The sequence below is a fragment of the Larus michahellis genome, chromosome 8 (genome assembly GCF_964199755.1).
Source record: "Larus michahellis chromosome 8, bLarMic1.1, whole genome shotgun sequence".
Taxonomy (NCBI): Eukaryota; Metazoa; Chordata; class Aves; order Charadriiformes; family Laridae; genus Larus; species Larus michahellis.
Genome location: NC_133903.1, coordinates 9,453,240 through 9,472,027, shown reverse-complemented (window position 1 = coordinate 9,472,027; position 18,788 = coordinate 9,453,240). Strand labels below are relative to the sequence as shown.

Below are 18,788 nucleotides of genomic sequence, written 5' to 3'. Positions count from 1 at the left end.
TGAAGGTTTTTATATGTTAATCCCTAAATAACCGAATGCGGGGGATAACTGAGAATTTTTATTGATTAAGAAGGAACCTGAAGGCTGTGATCACTCCAAATCTCACAGGAGCAGCTTTGGTGGGAGCCCTGCATCAGGCAGGACTTGGCCTCACACTTCAAAGCCTTTAGACACCATAACTGAAATAGCTGGGAAAAGATGCTGCTTTTGTTCTTGGCTCTAGAAACCTCCCTCCCTCCCTCCCTCCAGCTCCCCTGTCTTGGTCACATTCTTTAAAATAACAACTTTAAACACACGAATATCGGCAGCTTGCAGGATTGCTTCCCGTAGTACCTGCAATAGGTACTATGCTGGTCCTTGAGCCTTGCTCAAATGAGCCAAAATGGGCTTGTCACAGTTCGTGTCTCAGAGGCTGCCTCCTGCAACAAGGTCTTGACAGCAAGACTGTGGTGGCATTTCACGTCAGAAAAAACACATCATTTTTGGCAAGTGCACACACCAGAAATGGCACCTTCCACAGTACATAAAAGCATCCGTCGATAGTGAACTGCGTGGTCAAGTAAGGTTTTGTTGTTGTTTTTTAAAAGGTTGTAATTAAACACTGTTGTGGCTTCTCCCCTCCAATGACTTTGGACTGCACTGGTCCAGGGATGCAAATCATTTGAGTGCCACTGAACACTAGGACTTGAACTCTGACGCATATTCAAAATGCTATGTAAGAGACAGAGGCGTTTGCCTTCTCACTTCTATTCCTAAAATCAAGCACTCCTGTTCCCTCCTAACAGTCTGATCTGCCCTCGGTCTCCCAGGGAAATGAAATCAAATGACCACTCTTCAAAACAGCCATTTCAGCAAATTACATCCTGAAGATGTAACCGCTTGAAAAGAACTTGCACCCAGAAACTCCAACTATTGCCCTTTTCACGGTGATATTTTTATAGGCTTTCCATTCTTATCATACTGGTAAACAAGCATTTTGATGCAGTGAGAGTTGGCTGGGGAAATCCAAGGGCTGCTTGTTATGGAAAAGTTATGGTTTGTATAGAATTGCACGGGTTGCTTCTGACACTTAAAGAAGGCTTTCAGTGTGGCAGCTGCCATTGTGCGAAATCTTTTGCTAATAAAACAGTAGAGGAAGAAATTAATTGCAGTGTTCAGCAGTGCTAGCATATTGGCGATGTCCGACACAATATGTACCACCCAGCTGTTGTTTATAGGCGATACGTAGAGGTGATACAAAATCATGATTATTCTTGGTGCCCAAAGTATAGCAAATATAGAAGTTATAGTAAACAAAATGGCTGTTGTTTTCCCCGTGGAGTACCCTCGCAGTCGGAAATTGCTCTTTCGCCGCAGCTTGTACACGATGATGGAATTCAGTATGAAGAAGATGGAGCAGGGCACTAAGTAAACAGTAAAGCAGTGGATCCAGATGAGGACATGATGCATTGATGTGCTTATGTAGTCTTCGATCCAAATGTTGGGCCACCAGTAGTAGGGGATGCTGGTCAAAAAGCAGGTGATATAGACACTTACAATGACTTTTCGAGTACGAGCAGGGTAGGAGACTGTGTGATACTTCAGAGGATGGCACACAGCTATATACCTATCGATGGTTAGTGGAACCGTAATCCATATGGAGGTGTGGATGGAAGAAAATTCCAAGACCTCAATTATTTTGTCCAGTACCTGAGGCATCTGTTTGTTTAAGATGAAGTCTTCCATGAGGAAGTCCACAAAGACGATGAAGAAGAGAACCAGGATGTCAGCAGCAGCTAGAGCTAGAAGATAGTTATAGGAGGACTTCTGCCTGCGAGCCACGAGCTGGGAAAGGATGATGACTGTCAAGATGTTTGCTGTGGAGACAGAAACATAGAGTTAGGCTACTAAGATGTAACATTAGCTTTTCTGAGCACTTGCTTGGAGCAGTAGCTCTTTTCAAGCACTTGGCAACACGACCGCCTTTACTAAAGTTCAAGAAACTAAAAGGGAAATGCTACAGTTGGGTCCCTCAGAGAAGCTGTTGCAATGAGAGGAGCACGTGTCCCTGCTCCCAGCTGTGGGATACACTGACACTCGGTGTCACAGCAGACCAGGATATGAGGGACAGAGATAGTCGGGACCTTCACTCCAGACACAGGGTTAGGTGGTATCTAGCAGCCCTTTGCTACCTCCTTGGAGTAGATGTAGAGTTATGGTCCTGGCTCTGTTGCACAGCCTGTTGCCTATGTGCAAGGAGGCAGGGGTAGCAGGAGGGAGCAGCAGGAGAATAAAAAGTATCTCACACACACTCTTATTTCCCCCCTTGCTCCTTTCCTTTTTTTACAAGTGACAAATAAGAAGGGTGGTGTGGGCTTTGGAGGGAGACCTCATTTTGTTCCTCATTCCCAGCTTGTGGTGCCTGCCTGTTTTAGTTCTGAACTCAATCTAAAAAGAGCTGAAATCAAAGCCACCTGGATTAGGTGATTTTCTCTTGACTAAGTGGGGTCCCAATTGAGAGGACTTCAGGGAAACACGTGTCCTCAGCTCCACCTGAGAGCTGGAGGTGCTTCGCAGCACTTGAAGTTTCCAGCTCTGCTCAGGATGAGTCTCCTGTAATTCAGTCCTGTCTATCTGACCCGCACTCCTACAGCTGGGCTCTGGGGAAACGTCTCCCTTCCCACCACTGAAACAATCTGCTCCACAAAGACCTCCTTGCTGCTCTTTAGAAGTCCTTCTCCAATTGCAAGGCATTTTTCCTCTGGAGTGATACAGTTGAGCCTTGGAGGAAATCCTGCTGGCCACATCAGAGGTGATGGATGTTCCGATTCAGCCCAAGTGTAAACGTCCCTGAGTTTTCCTGAAAAAACATCTGCTTGCAACTCTTTGACCACAAAGCAGACCCGTCACCTAAACCACACCTAGACGTATTGCATGACACTTAAATATCGTGGTGAAGTGCTCAAGTGTCTTGTCTCTGCTGTTTCCCTGTCTGGTTTGCTTCGGCCTTCTAAAGGTGAGATTCAACTTAAAGATAGGCTTTAGTGACTGCCTGAGCCAGTGCTATAAGGGATGCGATAGGAAGGGCTCAGTGCTACAGCCCCTGGCCAGGCAGAGCTCCCCACCATCGATACAAACAGCCCCTGAGAGCTTTCCTGGAGCACTGAGGTGTAGCCGAACTTTAACTGCTTGCTCATGTTTGCTAGAACTTACTGTATAGTCTTGAATCGGGGAGCGGGGGGGGGAATATCCTATTATTCTTACTAGCTGTATGGCTGGACTGAGACAGGTGAGATTGCTCCCATCAGAAGTTTATATCACTTGGCTAGAATACCTGAAGCAGTGCTTAAAAATCAGAGATCTGGTTTACTGTATGAGAGACTGCCAAATGTTTGTATTTGACATTTTCATAAGTGTTCTGTAAATCACCTCTTTTGTGCATTCAGTGCTTCAAATGTTTCTGCCAGCTTTGATGGATTTCCCAAATCAACAATAATTGTAAGGATTCCTTTAAATCACAGAGAAAGGAAGTTGCTGACATTAAGGTAATGATGACCTAGGACATATATCCTACAACTGAAAATGCTCGTTTTCTTTTTTTTTTTTAATAGTTTTACTTGGCACTGGAGAAAACTTCCTCCTCTGTAAATGCTTCCAAGCCTGCTATCTGGGAGCAGACTTCTGCCACTGGGGAAATGAACTGCAGCAGAGTGAATGATCTCGAGTAACAGCCCTCATAAGCGTCACCTATTTTTGTATTAATATATTAATTCTGTATCTTGGAACAAAACTAAACCAAACATGACAATCAACTGACTCCTTCCCTAAATAAAAACACCTGCATGATCTGTCCAACACTATTGTCTCAAATCACCTTCAGGGGAATTTTCCCAAGTCTGCCCTCCTTTAACATGAATGCAACTGCATTGATTTCAGCTCAGAGCAGACGTGGGAGATGGGGGACGATATAGTCAGAATTGCTGTGTCATTTTTCATTTACTTGCTTACAAAATGCCACTGTTGTGCCTGCTGATGAGCCCTAGAGGTACAGTGAGTGATGCACTGTCAAGGAAATCCTCAAGTTACGAGTGTTTTATCATGATTCTGCAGCCCCTGTTGGTTTTGGCCAGACAGGCTGAGCAGCTCGGCTGCACAGATACTGGATGTGACCCATGGGGTTCATCTTCTCTTTAAATCCTCTGGATTTGACTCACTCCAGCAGCAGCAGCTGGAGCCAGCGTGCAGCAAGGGGGACGCTTGAGGATGTTGGTTCCTGCTGGTAGCTCTGGCCGGGCTGCCAGAGGAGGTCCTGCAGGGATGCTAAAGCCAGGCCGTGTCCAGGCACAGCAGCCCTGCTCCCCACCCCTCCTGCCCATTGCGGGGGTCCTGCTGTTGGTTCTAACCCCGCTCCCATTTTCCTACAGGAGCAGATTTATGAGCAGTCCTTTCCCCTGTACCCTCTCCCCTGCCTTTCTCAGGGTTCCCAGCAACGGCAGTAACAGCATGTACTGAAATGCAAGTTATTCATTTTAACGCCAGCGAGCTTTGCTTGGTGAGACAGATATTAGAAAATTGATCTGATAAAGTACGTGCAAGCTCTATGCAGTTTTTCTGCAAAGGTTATGGTATCTTGTATTGGAAATGCTTTCCCTGGGATCACATTAGGGTTTTTCTGTCTGAATGATATGAAATAAAGTACTATCATTTACTTTGTGAAAACAGATATATACGGGGTGCAGCAGAAAGTTGCCAGTGTGACAGTGTCTTAGCACAGGGTCTAGGAGTATTTTTCCTGCTGCATACGGTATAGGGAGAGCAAAGATGAGCTATGGATAATCTCCGTCCTTTACTCATTTCCTACCCAGCGTTAAGCTGGTCCTTGGTGTGTCCTCAAACACTATCTAAAGCTCAGTAAAATAGGAAACAGGTGAGAACACCGCTCTGTGTGACCAACTGTGTCCTTGTGCCAGCATCTCGGTGACTCTTGGGTGCCTACTCAGTGCCCCACAAGTGCTCCTGTGGGCAAAAATTACCTATTGCAGGTGAAAGGTGACAGAAGAGTATTTGCAAGCATATTTTTAACCTTGTTTACCCTAATTCCAGCACTAATATTGTAGTCAGTGATGAGGACTATGGTAGAGGAGATGATGGAGATACAGTAGAGGCAGAGATTTTTGTAATGTATGTGGAGCTAAAGCTGATGGATAGGTCAGTGTCCCTAAATTGTCCTGGATGGTATACTGCCCATTTCTTGCAGTGTTTTTTCTACATACTAAGTAGTTAAGATCATCTGAATTTGAAAGAGATTGATCACTGTGCTGGGAGTTGATTAGAGGATGACAGATGGGAATTTATGCCAGTGTCGCCTGCTGCAGTGCAGTATTCTGAATTTATAAATATCTGGTTGAGAACCAGGGCTTGATTAGGGACTAGCTGGCTGAAGCTTTGAGATGCCACTAGCAGATGCTGAGAAGCAACTGTAAGAAACGGCAGTCTCAATTCTATCCCTTCAGTCACGAGGATGCCTTTGAGACACAGCATCTGAAGGTCTCTGGTGTGCAAACACCATCCATCCATGCTGATCAAAATACAGCAACCTTCTAACTCAGCCAGGCTTCGTCATGGGCCACTCACATCTCTCCTCTGGCTTTATCAGCTTCCAAGTACAAATTGTAGCACTGAAATTCATGCTATTGGAGGCCCTACATGTCTGAGAAGGACCATCCTTTAGAAGTAACCTTGGTTCTCATGTGGGTTTGGGTTTGCTTCCTGTCCCAAAGCCATGCTGCCTCACCTGCAGAGCCCGTGCAGTCTTCTGTGCCTCCTCAGAGTGACCTAAAGGTACAGTTCTTGTTTCATGGATTACAGTTAGAGCTCAAATAGCATCTAACCACGGCCTTTGTGGGGGATTCGCAGAGGTCCTTCTATTGACTATTATCACTGCGTGTGAGCTTAAGCAGGAGCAATTGTATCTGTCTAAAGAAGAAACAGGTGTGTTTCTGGGCTTTGGTTTTTTCTTTTATTGAGAGCATTTTGCATGTACACAGCAGCCTGTGCAGTGAAATAGCCTTTACAACACAAGTGGCAGTGCCGCTGTGTTGGGAATAGGGCCTGCTGTGTGGTTCAGCAGTTCAGCATCATAAACTACCTGAATGAAGTAGCCATGAGTGACGCTTACCGAGCGTGATAAACATTAGGTCACTGAATATAATGGACACCTTTTACCGAATACAGTTGTTGCTAGGATCCCTACAAATTATTGTGCAATGTATGAAACTACTCTGCAGGCCTTGCATTAGTCACCTGACTGGCACAGAGAGAGGCGGTTGACGAACAGCAAATTCTAAATTGCTTTAGAAAATATGTTAGTAACACCTCCTTAGATTTAGAAATTCGGAGACTGTAAATACAATATGCTACAAATATATATATAGTGAAAAAAAGTGATGTTTTGGCTTGATGCCTCCGCTAAGCTAGGAGGCAATATTAAAATGTAAACAGGTACCGAGTCCAGCAGCCAGATCTGACCGTGCTTACTAACAGTCATTTGCCAATAGTTACCAGATTAGAGACGAGGATGGCATTCAGCCCTTAATTCGTGTGGGAGCTCTCTGGAGAAGATGATGACAATGGTTGATTTCTGATGGGGGCCACATAACAGGAATTATTTTTTAAAAAATGCTGTGGCAACGTAAACACATGTTTATTACTGATGTTGGCTATAGCTGGTTATGTGGTCTTTTAAAATGACCCCTGGATGCTGTTTGCCTCTTAAAAAAAGATAGAACAGTTTCATGTTTTCCTCTTCCAGACGGTATGGGTCGAACTCAACACTACAGTGGGTGGGGACAACCTCTGTGGATGGTGCCTGCTCATGGCTAACATAATATTTTCTTCTCTTTTATTATCGTATCCTGAGATCCCTCCTTAAACCGCTGTGAAGTGTAAAGAGATACTTTATAGAATTAGTGTAATGAAAGTTTTTCCTTCCCTGAGAGTTCCTGTGAGGATTAATTTTTAAAATAAATTGATTTATTTGTTGTTCAATTGTCTGAGTGCCACGGAACAGCATGCACCCACTCACCCTCGGAGGGGGAAGAGCCGTCAGTCCCCTCTGCTGCTGCCTGTACCATCTCCCAGGGGATGGAGAGGGATCTAAGCCAAAAAAATGAGCATCACAAAAGCTATGGAAGGCACAGATGCTGGACTGCCAGGGGAGGAGGTTTCACACCTTGTAGGAAGGCTCTCGTGTGGTTTGTGCTTAGAAATCCCACGTGGGGGGAGAGGCCACGCCAGGTCTGAGGGAAGCGAACCAGAAAGTGAACCTGGAGGTAGAGGATGATCAAGCTCCAGCCCAGGACAACCCAGACTCCCCTCCATATGGCAGGAGACTGGTTAGTGACTGTCAGAGAAAACATGGCATGGCCTTGCACTTACAAGTCACGAGTGAATTAAAGAATTAGCGTTAGAGGGCCATTTTTCTGACGGACATCATTTATTAGCTGAGGCAGCTCTGGGCAAGGATGCAGTGAATGGGGTACTCTATGGCTGGCACCAGCCGTCAGTGGCTCATGGAGGCCAGAGAAGGACTTTAATCCAGCCAAAAGCACTTCCTCGCTGTTGGAGGGCACAGATGTGGTAATGGTGTGGAGATGCCAATGGCCACTATTCACTTGGAGCCTTGCCAACTGCTCAGGCTTAAGAGCAGTAACTTGTCTGGCAGACAGGTACAACTACATTGCATCGCTTTTGGCTTTCCTAGACCCTTGGAGTAGGCTTTTTTTCCCTAGTCTTTGTAAAATAGGGCTGTTTCTGCAATATGAGAACAGCCCAGAAGTAACACTAGGCTAAGATGCGAGGAGGCCTGGTATGTGCTCACTGGTGACAGGGATCTGGTTCTCTTCTTGCCGTCTTCACCCTCCTCATCCATCTTTCCTGAGCTGGACCTACAGTGAAGAATGACTCTTGGACATTTCTCCCCCCAAAGCCTTTCTTAGAGGCGCCCACATGAGGATAAAAACGTCTAAAACTCACATCTCAAAATCTACCCTTGTATCTTGTTACCAGAGCAGTAAAGCTTTCTAATGGAAATCGGTGCAGGGAGGAGAAAAAGCAATCTGCAAAATAATGCAGAAATCATAAGAGAAATTTGGTTATTCATGCAACGTATCTGGAGAGACGGAGATTTTCAGGGCAATTTGGGTGCCTCATTTGGCAGGTGTCTGTGGCTTCTAAATGTGGGCTGTCAATGAAGTTTAAGAGGTCTCAAGCTGAGTAACTTCAGCTCGAGGATGACAAAACCATTCTACCCTTTTGATACTGAATGCCAAAGCACTGAGGTGGGTGCCAAAAGTATTTCATGGGATGACTAGGATGGAGGGAGGACGTAATTTCATAAGGGCACTGGCATGAATTCTTTACTGAATATGAATAATTAAGAGGATTTTACCTTTGATTGTGGTTTTGCTAAAAAAAAAACAAAGTCTTTATGTCTTCCTAAAGCATTAGCTAATGCAATAGGAGCTCATGCTTGCAAACCCCATGGCCAAGCTTTCTCAGACACTATGCCAATTTTACACAATATGCAGGAAATTACAGACTATGTAAAACCATCAGTTTGGCTTTATTTCTCCTATGGAGAATATACTGCATCCACACTAGATGTATCACTCTTCGGTGTGCTAGTCTGGGCAGTGAAGAAAACACACTTGGACTAAACAAATGTCCGTGAAATATCCAAGTCTGATGTAACTGACTGACAGGTAATTTGTCTGGAAACCAAAAGCAACCTTTGGTGCACCTATCCACGCGGGCAATGCACCATATGATTGAAAAGATGGAGAAGTTAAATGACTGTACGTTCCCTGGACTCTCTGTTTCAGGTGGTAGAAAAGAACAACTTCAGTGAAAAAATGTGTTCTGTGTTCTAATAGGTAGGCTTCTCTCCTCTTCCATGGATAAAGGGATAAAATTCCTTTTGGTCATCTTCAGTACCGCTAATTCTGGTCTGTCTTGGTTGCCTCTACTTCATTCCCTCTGCACAACCATACTGGTGTCCTGGGAGGCAATCCAACACCATCTTCTCCCTTCAGGTCACCCCCAGAACGGCACCAAAAGTGCTCCAGATATTGGGGTTTAGGATCCTTACATACGTATCTTTATTCTGCATAATGAAAACAGAATTGTGTGCGAGGTCTCCTGTGCTCAAGGGGTTAATTTTGGCTGTTTCCTCTTCTGGTTTCTCAAGGTTAATGGAAAGAGAGATTAAAGGCTCAAAAAGACCACCTGAAACAGAAGGTGAAAGCTTTTGTGGCCAGGGACTGCTTTGCACTTGGCGTGTGAAAGCCGAGCTCGTGCCACGTCAGGACATCTCGGTGTTGTTTGTTTGCCTACAGCAATTTGTTTTGACGTATGCGGATGAAGGCCTTCTCCTGCTGGCTCGTTTCTGCTGATTCACACCCATTTTACGGAGGGGAGCAGAAAGAGGAGGATGAGAGAACTAAGTATGAGGGTGGATGAAGAACAGCGGGATATTAGACTGCCTAGTGCTTCTGAATGGCTTGACTTCTTAACAACTGGGGGCTCTACATTACCCACCTACCGTGAAAACTGGCTGTGCTCTCTCTTTTGTGTCGTTGTCATTTCAAGAAAAAATCTCCTTTGGAGTTTTTCCTTCCCAATCCATTTTAGCAGCCTACCATGCAAGGTTGTGCACTTCATAGTCTACTGAGCCTCCCAAATATTGCACCTCGTTATCCTTACAGCCCCGACAGCGTTGTTTCCTACTGATGTGGCAGAAGAAAACCACAGTTAGCAGTTGTACTCCGTGGTGGCGTTCGGAGATGTGCAAACAAGTCCTCTTCTGCATTAGTGTGGATTCAGACACGTGCTGCCTTTCAAGCTGCAAGGCTTTAGTGGCCACAATCTCCAGACTTACTGACCAAACTAAATCGCTCCCATCTGCACACCTTGCTGTCACCAGCTCTCTGCAGGGACACTGTGATGAAGCTATTCTTTTTCATAATGATTTGTCTTTCCTTAAAGAAAAAGCACTCATTTTACAACAGAAAGTGACTCATTTCAAGCATGTTAGCAGCAGTTTTGTTCCCCTCTGTCCAGTCGTGCTACTGTAATGTCTGCAGTGCCCTTCAGTTGCTTCAATAGCTGAGCTAAAGTTCTGCCAATCTATTTGTCCTCCTTTAAGCAGGATGCAATGTACTGTCTTTGCGTCCAATTCAGATTTTAAGTCAGAGAAAGCATGGTCTTTGAATAAAAGGGGGGTTGAATCAGGCCTCAGGAGGGTTCAGTTCTTATTCATTGTGTGAACTCTATCTAATGAGCGACAGCTGAAGAGTGCTGTTTTTTCAAGGTCATAACTCTGCATGTAACAATTCTCCCACTCATATTTTCAGGCCTTCCTTTAGCGCTTCTATTGTTCAGGTATGCTGTTATGAGAAAGGCTATTTATTCAGGTGTTGGAAATGCTCTCTTTAATCAGAAGGCTGTACTGAGATTGCAGAAGAATATACTAGGCAAGAGATGGCAGGAATCCAAAACGGGTCAGACACACTTCTGTACTGCTGTGTGCTGTACGTACACCTACCTTCTGCCTGCTTTGGTATTTACTGGGTATTACGTGCCATGTGAGTCATCAGCAAACATTGCTACCTGTCCCCCTTCCTACTCATGCTACTAACCAGGTGGCGGCTGTAAGCAGAGGTGGCAATGCTCTTAAGGTCTTGCTCCCCCTACGCTGCCAGGGAGCGGAGGGAGCACAGCTGGGCTGTTGCGTGGTGGTGGTCTCTTAGATCAGGGATGCTCAGCCCACAGCCCACTGGCAGTACCTGCTTTGCCAGGACGATGACCCTGGCCTGCATGCCTCCCAAATTAGCCTCCTCATGCCAAGCTGCAGGAGGGGAGAAGGCTCCAGAAGGAGCAGTTCTCCATGGCTTTAGTTTGCCTGTGATTGTACTGCAGTTTGCACGGGCGCAGTGCAAACGTTACGCACCTGTGTGTCAATCCAGCACCCTAGGAAGCATCTGGCGTGCTGTGCGAAGACAGCCGGTCTGTCATCTGTCAGGGGAAGGTCCATAACACGTAGCACTCTCTTGAGAGTGTGTTAGAAAGGTTAGGCATCCCTGCTGAGCTTACACGTTCCTCTAGGTCAGGACTGCAGCTTCTCTCCCTCTGCATGGAGCCTGCCGAGTGCACTCTGTCCATGGCTGGGCTTTGAATGACCTGGGTTGTCCCCATCTCCATGACACCTTGTTCAGCAGCAGGTCTGACACGAAAGCTACCTGTTCACACCCTCCAGCTGGGAGCTCCCAAGTGTGTCCAGGCTGCTTTCCCAAGCTTGCAAAGTCCTGAATCTGTGTTTACATCGATGTGATGGGTTTTAAGCAGAAGCCTAAAGCATGAATAAAACAAACGTTTCTAGACCAGGCTCTCAGAAGTCTGGAGTGGCGTTTCCCTGGGGCATCAGTGTGGGTCTGGTACTTCCTGGGGATGCTGTAAGGGTGCCGGGTATGTGCCTGTACTTGGTGTCACTGGCATGTGATGATCCCTGAAGCTGAGTTGCTCCCCAGGTACGTGACTGGCCAGGGAGCAAAGCGGAACCAGCGCAATCATGCAATAAGAAGCCAGTTTTACTCTGCCCCTCTGCACTGTCAAGGGAGGAGACCCCTGGAAGCATGGATCAGGCCAGGCCCCAGTCTAGGAAATGCTGCCACTTTGTCCTTTCAGCAGCAGCACACTATATCCCAACGGGGGAAGGTGACTGGTAGGGAAGGCAACTCAGTTGCTGCTGTACCTTCTGATGGAGCAGGAATCAGGTCAAAGCCAGGTATCTACAGCCAGCATAGCTGCCTCTGTGCCTGACCCTCCTGGTCGTGTTTGGTGGCACTGCCATAGCAGGAGCTCTTTGGTGTAGCTGCTTTGTGCAGCTCTCCCTGCCAAAGGGACAGGCGGAGAGTTGGTACCTGTAGCTCTCTGCTTCCTCACCCTACCAGCCCCCCCCGGATTGAATCAGAGCAATTTCTTCCCACCCCCACATCCAACAACACCTCTTCTCTGGCATTTTCTCTCACTAAGGCAAGAAACACTTCCATTAAGCCATCCTGCAGCCCCTCTCTTGCCTCCCCGCGAGCTGGAGGTGCTTCAGAGATCCTCTCCAACTGAGAGACAAGGGGAGCGCAGGGATGACAGTGCAGGGGCTGCGGAACGTCTCTGTAAATTATACTTCACCCCCTCTAAATGGGAGCATGACCCTGTTCCCAGTGCTGCTGCCCCGCTCTGCTCCCCACCCTTGCAGCAGCAGTCTCTCCCTGTCCCATGCAGCCTCTCCTGGGGCACCCCTGCTCCTGCCAGTGGGACTGCACGCTGGTGGGACGCCTTGCACATCTGCACTCAAAACAAGTTTCGGAAAACTTGTTGCTCCCCAGCAAGTCTCTGTCTTGCCAACCTCTGCTTAGAGGCAAAAGAAGAAACCTCCCGTCTCAGCTGATGGAAGGCGCAGTCACCTCTGGCAGAGCTGTAGCCATCTCTGCGCGCGATGGGGCCTCTCTGGTTGCCCCTTTTTGCAGGGCACTTGCCCCTCTGTGCTACTGCCAGAGCAGGGGTGAAGAGAGTTCACTTTGCTCTCTCTCTCACCTCTGCCTTTTTCAGACTTTCTGGTGCCTGGTTGAACAGGGAGGGAGAAAGAGCTGCTGCTGGGAACGGGAGCTGCTGAGATGGCTGGGTGATAGAGGGGAGGGGAAGGGATGCTTTCTCCGCACGCACAATCAGGCCTGGCATCGCTTGGCCTCGAAGTGGAGTTGTTGAGTTAGTGAAAATTCCTTCAGACACTAGAGCAGGAAAGGCAGAAGCAGTTAACTGGTTTCTCCTCTCATCAGTCCTTCTCCAGGATTTGTGGCAAGGAGTTAACCGTTTCCATTTCAGCAACACAAGGCACTAGTGCTGTATTTAAGGACAGATCCCAGTCAGCGTTTCTCTTAAATTCTTGGCACCATGCAAAGCTAATTACTCAGATCCCACAGGCTGCAGGATCCTTCTTCTAACAGGTAATAAGTGTAGCACACTTTACATAAAGTGTAGTACCTTTACAATTTTCTGATGTTAGAAAACTGAAGAGCAGCTCCAAATTAAAACATGGAAAGCTCTTTTTAGCGCTGCTGTTGCCCCAGACCACATCCTCAATGAAGCTTGGCCATGTGGGTCTTTCCCTAAACTTATCCTTGTTCTCATCTCTGTGCAGTCTCAGGGCGAGAATCATAAGTTTCTCCTGCCCTCAGCACACTGTGCATTCACTCAGCACGCTGTACCTGTGCAGTGTTTTCAGGTGTTAGTGCCAATGTTGTCCTCAGGCTGACACATTCGTACCCGATGCAAGCCCACCGGACCCAGCAGTGCTGCACCACCAAACGCTTTGGCTCGTTCTGTTAAGCGCCGTCACTGATGCCACTGCTCTAATCAACCGATGGCAGATCTCTTGAGAAATGTGTGTTGCCGTTGCTAACTTGGATCGTGCACCAATTTTTAACCATTTTCTTAGAATGACAGCGACAGGTCTGTAATTACAATGTAGTATCCTTAAGCAGCTGGTGCAAGTATGTGCAGAGCACTTACTCAGTGATTTTTCTTGTCTGTGCACGTAAGACTTTTCCCTCGTTTCAGAGACATACAAATACAAGCTTAGCCACAGACTGCTTCATAAAAACTTCTTCACCTGATAATCTTGAGAGGGTCTTGGTCAGTTCCTAGGAGACAGGTGTTGAAATCAGAACTTGTCATTACTGTGGAGATCTAAGCAGCCCCTAAGGAATTAATGAAGAGGAAACTACCTCCTCATCCCTGCCGGCTGGGTCTCTTCAGTTCAGGGCTGAGACTCATCAGTGCTGTGGAACAGAGACACTTGCCTATGCCCTGCATCCTCTGTGGGTAAATACAGGGCTTAACTTTCCAGTTCTCTGAACTATTAGCCAATCTTCAAATTTTAATTACAAGCCAGGGAGGGGAAAAAAAAAAAAAAAAAACAAACTAACAACACAACATCAATTTATATGCAGAGTGGTAATTGCATGTGTGCTGTTCAGAGGCAGGCTTCTCTTCATGTCTGATTAAAAAAAAATTCTATTAATTCATTGCTTGAAGAAGGAATTAAGGTGAACAAAACATCTAGAAATTGTAGACTATTAACTATTATTGCTGTTTGCCATTTTACATGGCACTGTACACAGACACAACCAAACTCTCTTGTATTGCACCCTTAAAATACTGATTCACCTTGGTGCATCTAACTTTTCCCCGACTCATTCCGCCTGTCCTTGGGATCGCTGTAAGCTACTCTGAGGCTGAAGGTGTTGAGCCAGAGAGCAAGCCATGATGTTTGCCCACCCAGGCTGTGCTGGGATGGCAGCTCTGCCTGCCGAAGCCCAGTCTCTAACTGCAGAAGTGGTACTGCACAAGCAGCTCCCTGCGGTCCTGCGTGCCAAGGCGTCTCGCTGACAGCCTCAGACAGCCCACTCCAGGAGGAAATACTGATGTGATGCTCATGTACCACCTGCGTGTTTTGAGCTGTGGATACCTGTGTGCTGGAAATGGTGCCTCACAGGTGATCACACACGAGTCTGAAACATCCTTTCCTTCCCCATTTGGGGTCTCCCTTGCTTTTCGCATCCCCAGTGTCTCTATATTGTCTTTGTCCCCTTTTTAAGTAGGAAATTTTGCTGAGGGTTATACAGTCTGGAGGCTGGTGCCTGTGAGCTGGGACTTTCTTCTGAACCCTGTACCTGCACTCAGGGATCTCAGTGTCAGCATTGCCATTGCCTTTGCAGGGCACTGAGCCCAAGACTGGACTTTCTAGATACTGTCCTGCTCCATCAGCCACGGGGACAGGCTCCTGAATAAGACAACTTCTGATAGCGTGCTCCTTCCCCAGCCCAGTTCCTTACTGGTGGCACGTTGCTCCTAAAGCCGACCCTGCCCCAGGATTTGCACCAGAAAAACTCGACAGCTACACTTTTGACTGCTGCCGGCCCGCCAGGCGATTGACAGGGGACAGACCCGGCTGTCCTCGGTACCGCTTTGTCTTCAATTGGCCAAACTGATGAGGGCAGAAACTTCCCGACGGGCTGAGACTTTGTAAACCGAGTTCAAAGTCAGAGCGCCCGAGCCCGGGTGGGGAAAAGCGCCCGCAGCGGTGCGAGAGCAGGCAGGGACAGACCCCGGCGACAGAGAAGCGGCAGGGCCGGCAGCGTGCCAGGCGGCGAGGATGCTGTCTAAGAACCGCCCGCGATAATCCCCACCGGCTACGCCAAAGGACGCGTCCCCGGTGCCTTTGGCAGCCCGGGGACACCGCAGGGCAGGAGACGCCCCGGCGGCTCTGCGGGACCCCCATTCCCCCCTCCCCGCCTCTCCCCGCCGCGGCGGCTCCCCGGGGCGACCCGGGCACGGCGCCCCGTCCCCGCCGGCTCCCCGGGCGCGGCACTCACCGGGCAGCCCCAGGCAGAGCAGCAGGCTGTAGTAGACGACGGGTGCGTATCCCAAGCCGCAGCCATAGCGGTGGTGCGCCAGGAGGGAGCCGTTGTGGAGGTGGAGGTGGTTGTGCTCCATGGACCCGCTCTCCCCGCTGCCGGCTCCGCCGCACCGGCCGCGCCGCCCCTCGCACGCTCAGCGGCGGCGGCGGCGAGCGCGGCGCGGCCCCCGCGGCGGGCGGCGGCACATGGCGCGGCCCCCGGCGCGGCGGGGCGGGACCAGCACGGCTCCCCCCGGCGGGGCGGAGCGGCCCCCGCCTCAGCCCGAGCCGGGATGCCGGCACCCACCGCCCCTCCCGTGATGGCGGCTGCCCTGGGACCCCCCGGTGCCCGGAGGGGACGCCCGGCGGGGAAGGGACAGAGGACACCCGGCGCCCCCCAGCACCCTCTCGCCTGCCCTCAGCTCGGCGCGGCACCGGAGTGCCCGGCTCGACCCCCCGCTGCGCCCCCCCCCAGGCCGTGGAGCCGGCGGGAGCGAAAGTCCACGGGTGAAGCAGCTCCACGGGTGAACCGCCGCCTTCCCGGCCGGCTCTTCCCGCAGCCAAGGGCAGGAAGAGGGAATTTTTCTCTAAGTTGGCACCCGAGTCCGCAAGATAACAAAGACGCAGAGGCAGGGTGTGTTAGCGGTGTGCCTGCTTGTCAGCCCTGGGTTAGCCCTTGAAACGGGCTGGGGAGAAAGCAGTAAGCATATGTATGAGAGTTTATATCTGCGGAACTGAAACACAAAAAAATTGAAACACTATTAAGGGGGTTAGTTACACTGTCATCACTCTCCTCCCCACAACACTGCGGGGCGAGCAACCGAGTGGCCAGTGGTGACGTATGCAGTGCTCCCCATCCACGACAGACAGGCGTGCCTGTAATCCCCGTGATGGAAAGGGAAATTGGGGTTTCAACAACCTTCTCTACCTATTCCTTAACGTTTGTGTGTTTCAGTGCATAGTCTCAGGTGTAACTACTACATGATTTAGAATTAGGCTTGCTACATTAAGGTGGTGGAGCCATGTGCTACTGATCAGTGAGCTGGACAGACGACAGACTATTGATATGTTCAGGAGGGCCGCAGTTTAGTGATAAAATAGATGTTTGGTTACAGTACCCTTCCACTGAGCAGAAAAGAGGACTTTATTTCACCAGAAGCGTGTAAGGTTGAGCCCAAAGCCCGGCACTGTGTGTGGGAAGAATCCCCTGGAATTCTGGGACTGCCAGAGCAGGCCAAGGAGGACGTACGTGTGCGAAACACATGAGGTTGATCAATGAGACAAGTCTGTTGGGATACGCACGAGAATACAAGGGGTGGGTTACAAAACTAAGCAAAGATGTGGTCCTTGCTCTCCAAAAACACCCGACCGTTTAGCATGGTAATAACACAGCATAAAAAGCGTGTTACGGGTAGGAAGGCACCCTTAGGGCAAGTGCTGTAACAGACCATCAGGTTACTAAGCAAGGACATCCATATCTTTGGGTTTTCGTGATCTGGTTTGAAAAATAGTTTAGCTTCTGTTTGGGAACACAAGAAGGAGCGAGTGAGGCTCTGGCCCTGCAAGGGCTTGAGTAGGTTCCTTTGCTGGGAGACTCAGTGAAATTATTCACACGCTTAAACGTTTAATAGAAGAGGTCTGTTTGAACTGTACTGAAACTGCTGTCAAGCTTCCCAGGTTAAACATGCTGGAAAAAATATGCATTTTTCCTGTGCTTTTTCAACTGATGTCTTTGTGAATGTAGCCGTAAAGATGGTTAGAGTCTGCTAGTACAAACTTTAAGTGAACGTGTTCCTTTTAAAGTGAAATCTTTTGAAACCGTTCATTCAAATAACCAAGAGAATTGGATAAAGCAGTGGGGTGTGTGCGATTATACAGTACAAAGGCCTGTGAATTCAACCCTGCCTGTTTTTTAACCTACAGGGTTTTCTTCTTGTTATTTTAAAAAGTGTAATTTCTTCTTGTGTTCCTGTAACAGAGCTGATGAGGAAAGAGGTCTTTTATTGCCTTCCAAAAGAGAAGTGGTAATTCCTGGAACCTTGCCTTGAGCAGAGTAAATGCATCAGCAGGGCTGAAGGCATGACTCGCTGTTTCGAAGCTAAGTGAAGTTTATCAGCAAAGCAACGCACAAAAGAAGGAGACGGCAGCGGAGCAGTGGCTTGGCAAGCAATGGTTAAAAAGCCTCACATCCAGTTTGCAGCACCACGGGTCTCTCAACTTCCCGATTAACAGCAGTGAAATTCTGCAGAAGCTGGAGGCTACGGAAGTGCCTCCGCCATCCATTTTCTGTTGTGCTGCTGCCACTGTTCTGTCTGGCCTAGTTTTAAACATCCTGAGCAATAGGACTTCCCTGGAGAGGTTTCTATAATAGCAGCATTCGTTTCCTCGGAGTTGGAGTTGTCTCCAGGGCGCAGTTCAGGTAGCTGCTCCTGTGCTGAGAAGAGCTGTTGGTCGTAAGAGAAAGAACCTTTTCCCATCTTCCCGCCTGGAGCTCTCACTGGAGCCTCGCCGCTGCAAGAGGTTCTGCTGCCTCTGATGTGTTCCTGTCGGACGAGGGGAAAAACTGGAAAATTCGGTCACGTTCACTAACACTTCCTCTGGCCTGCCCTGCAAATGGAGGGAAAATGAATCTGCTCCCGGCTGGCTTGTTAAAAGCTTGTAGAGGAACTTTTCTGCCTCACCACATGCAACTCTACGCAGAAACAGACACATTATTTGGCATGCCAGGAGACCAGGTTTTCAGGTGTGATTTGCTTTTGCTTCACTGAAGTCAAATTAATGAAATACTTGTTAACATAGCAACATTAAAGGCCCAAGGTAAATGTGAAGATGGCTCTTGCGTTCCGTGTGTAAAACATGTTTTGAGGGGGTTTTGTCCTTCAAACGAGATTTTGGCCTAAATGAAATGAATTTGCTTATTCCGCTCTCTGAATTGTGCAGAACTTTAGGCATAAAGAAATTTCAATAAAGCCAATTCAAAACTAACCACAATGCTTGCCTCTGCTTAAAGCTATATATTTTTAAACTTTTTGTTATTTTCTATCTCCTTTCTAAAGAGATGATGCATAACGTCAGGCCCGCAGTGAGAAGAGCACTGGTCTTGTCCTGAAGAAGGCAGAATGCCTCTGGAGCCTTGAGGAGGATGGTTTCTGAATCTCATCTCATAAACAGCCGCACGCTCAGACAGTGAATGACATTTATTCTTTTCCGAAGAGCAGTTTATTCTTTTTATGATATGCTACATAAGAGGTGGGTGTACTTTGCTTTTAAAATTCCAGAGCCACTTGAACTTGGTTAG

At 48.2% G+C, this 18,788-nt stretch overlaps 1 protein-coding gene across 1 annotated transcript; it reads right to left on the bottom strand.

The window, feature by feature from the left end:
* Nucleotides 1–300: 300 nt before the first annotated feature.
* On the bottom strand, nt 301–15,599 carry GPR139 (G protein-coupled receptor 139). The gene is made up of 2 exons (XM_074598529.1): nt 15,468–15,599; nt 301–1,856 (listed from the first exon to the last, which is right to left on the bottom strand). Exons 1-2 carry the CDS (start codon nt 15,586–15,588, stop codon nt 922–924), a joined length of 1,056 nt encoding a protein of 351 aa, XP_074454630.1. The 5' UTR covers nt 15,589–15,599; the 3' UTR covers nt 301–921.
* Between the last annotated feature and the right edge of the window lie 3,189 nt (nt 15,600–18,788).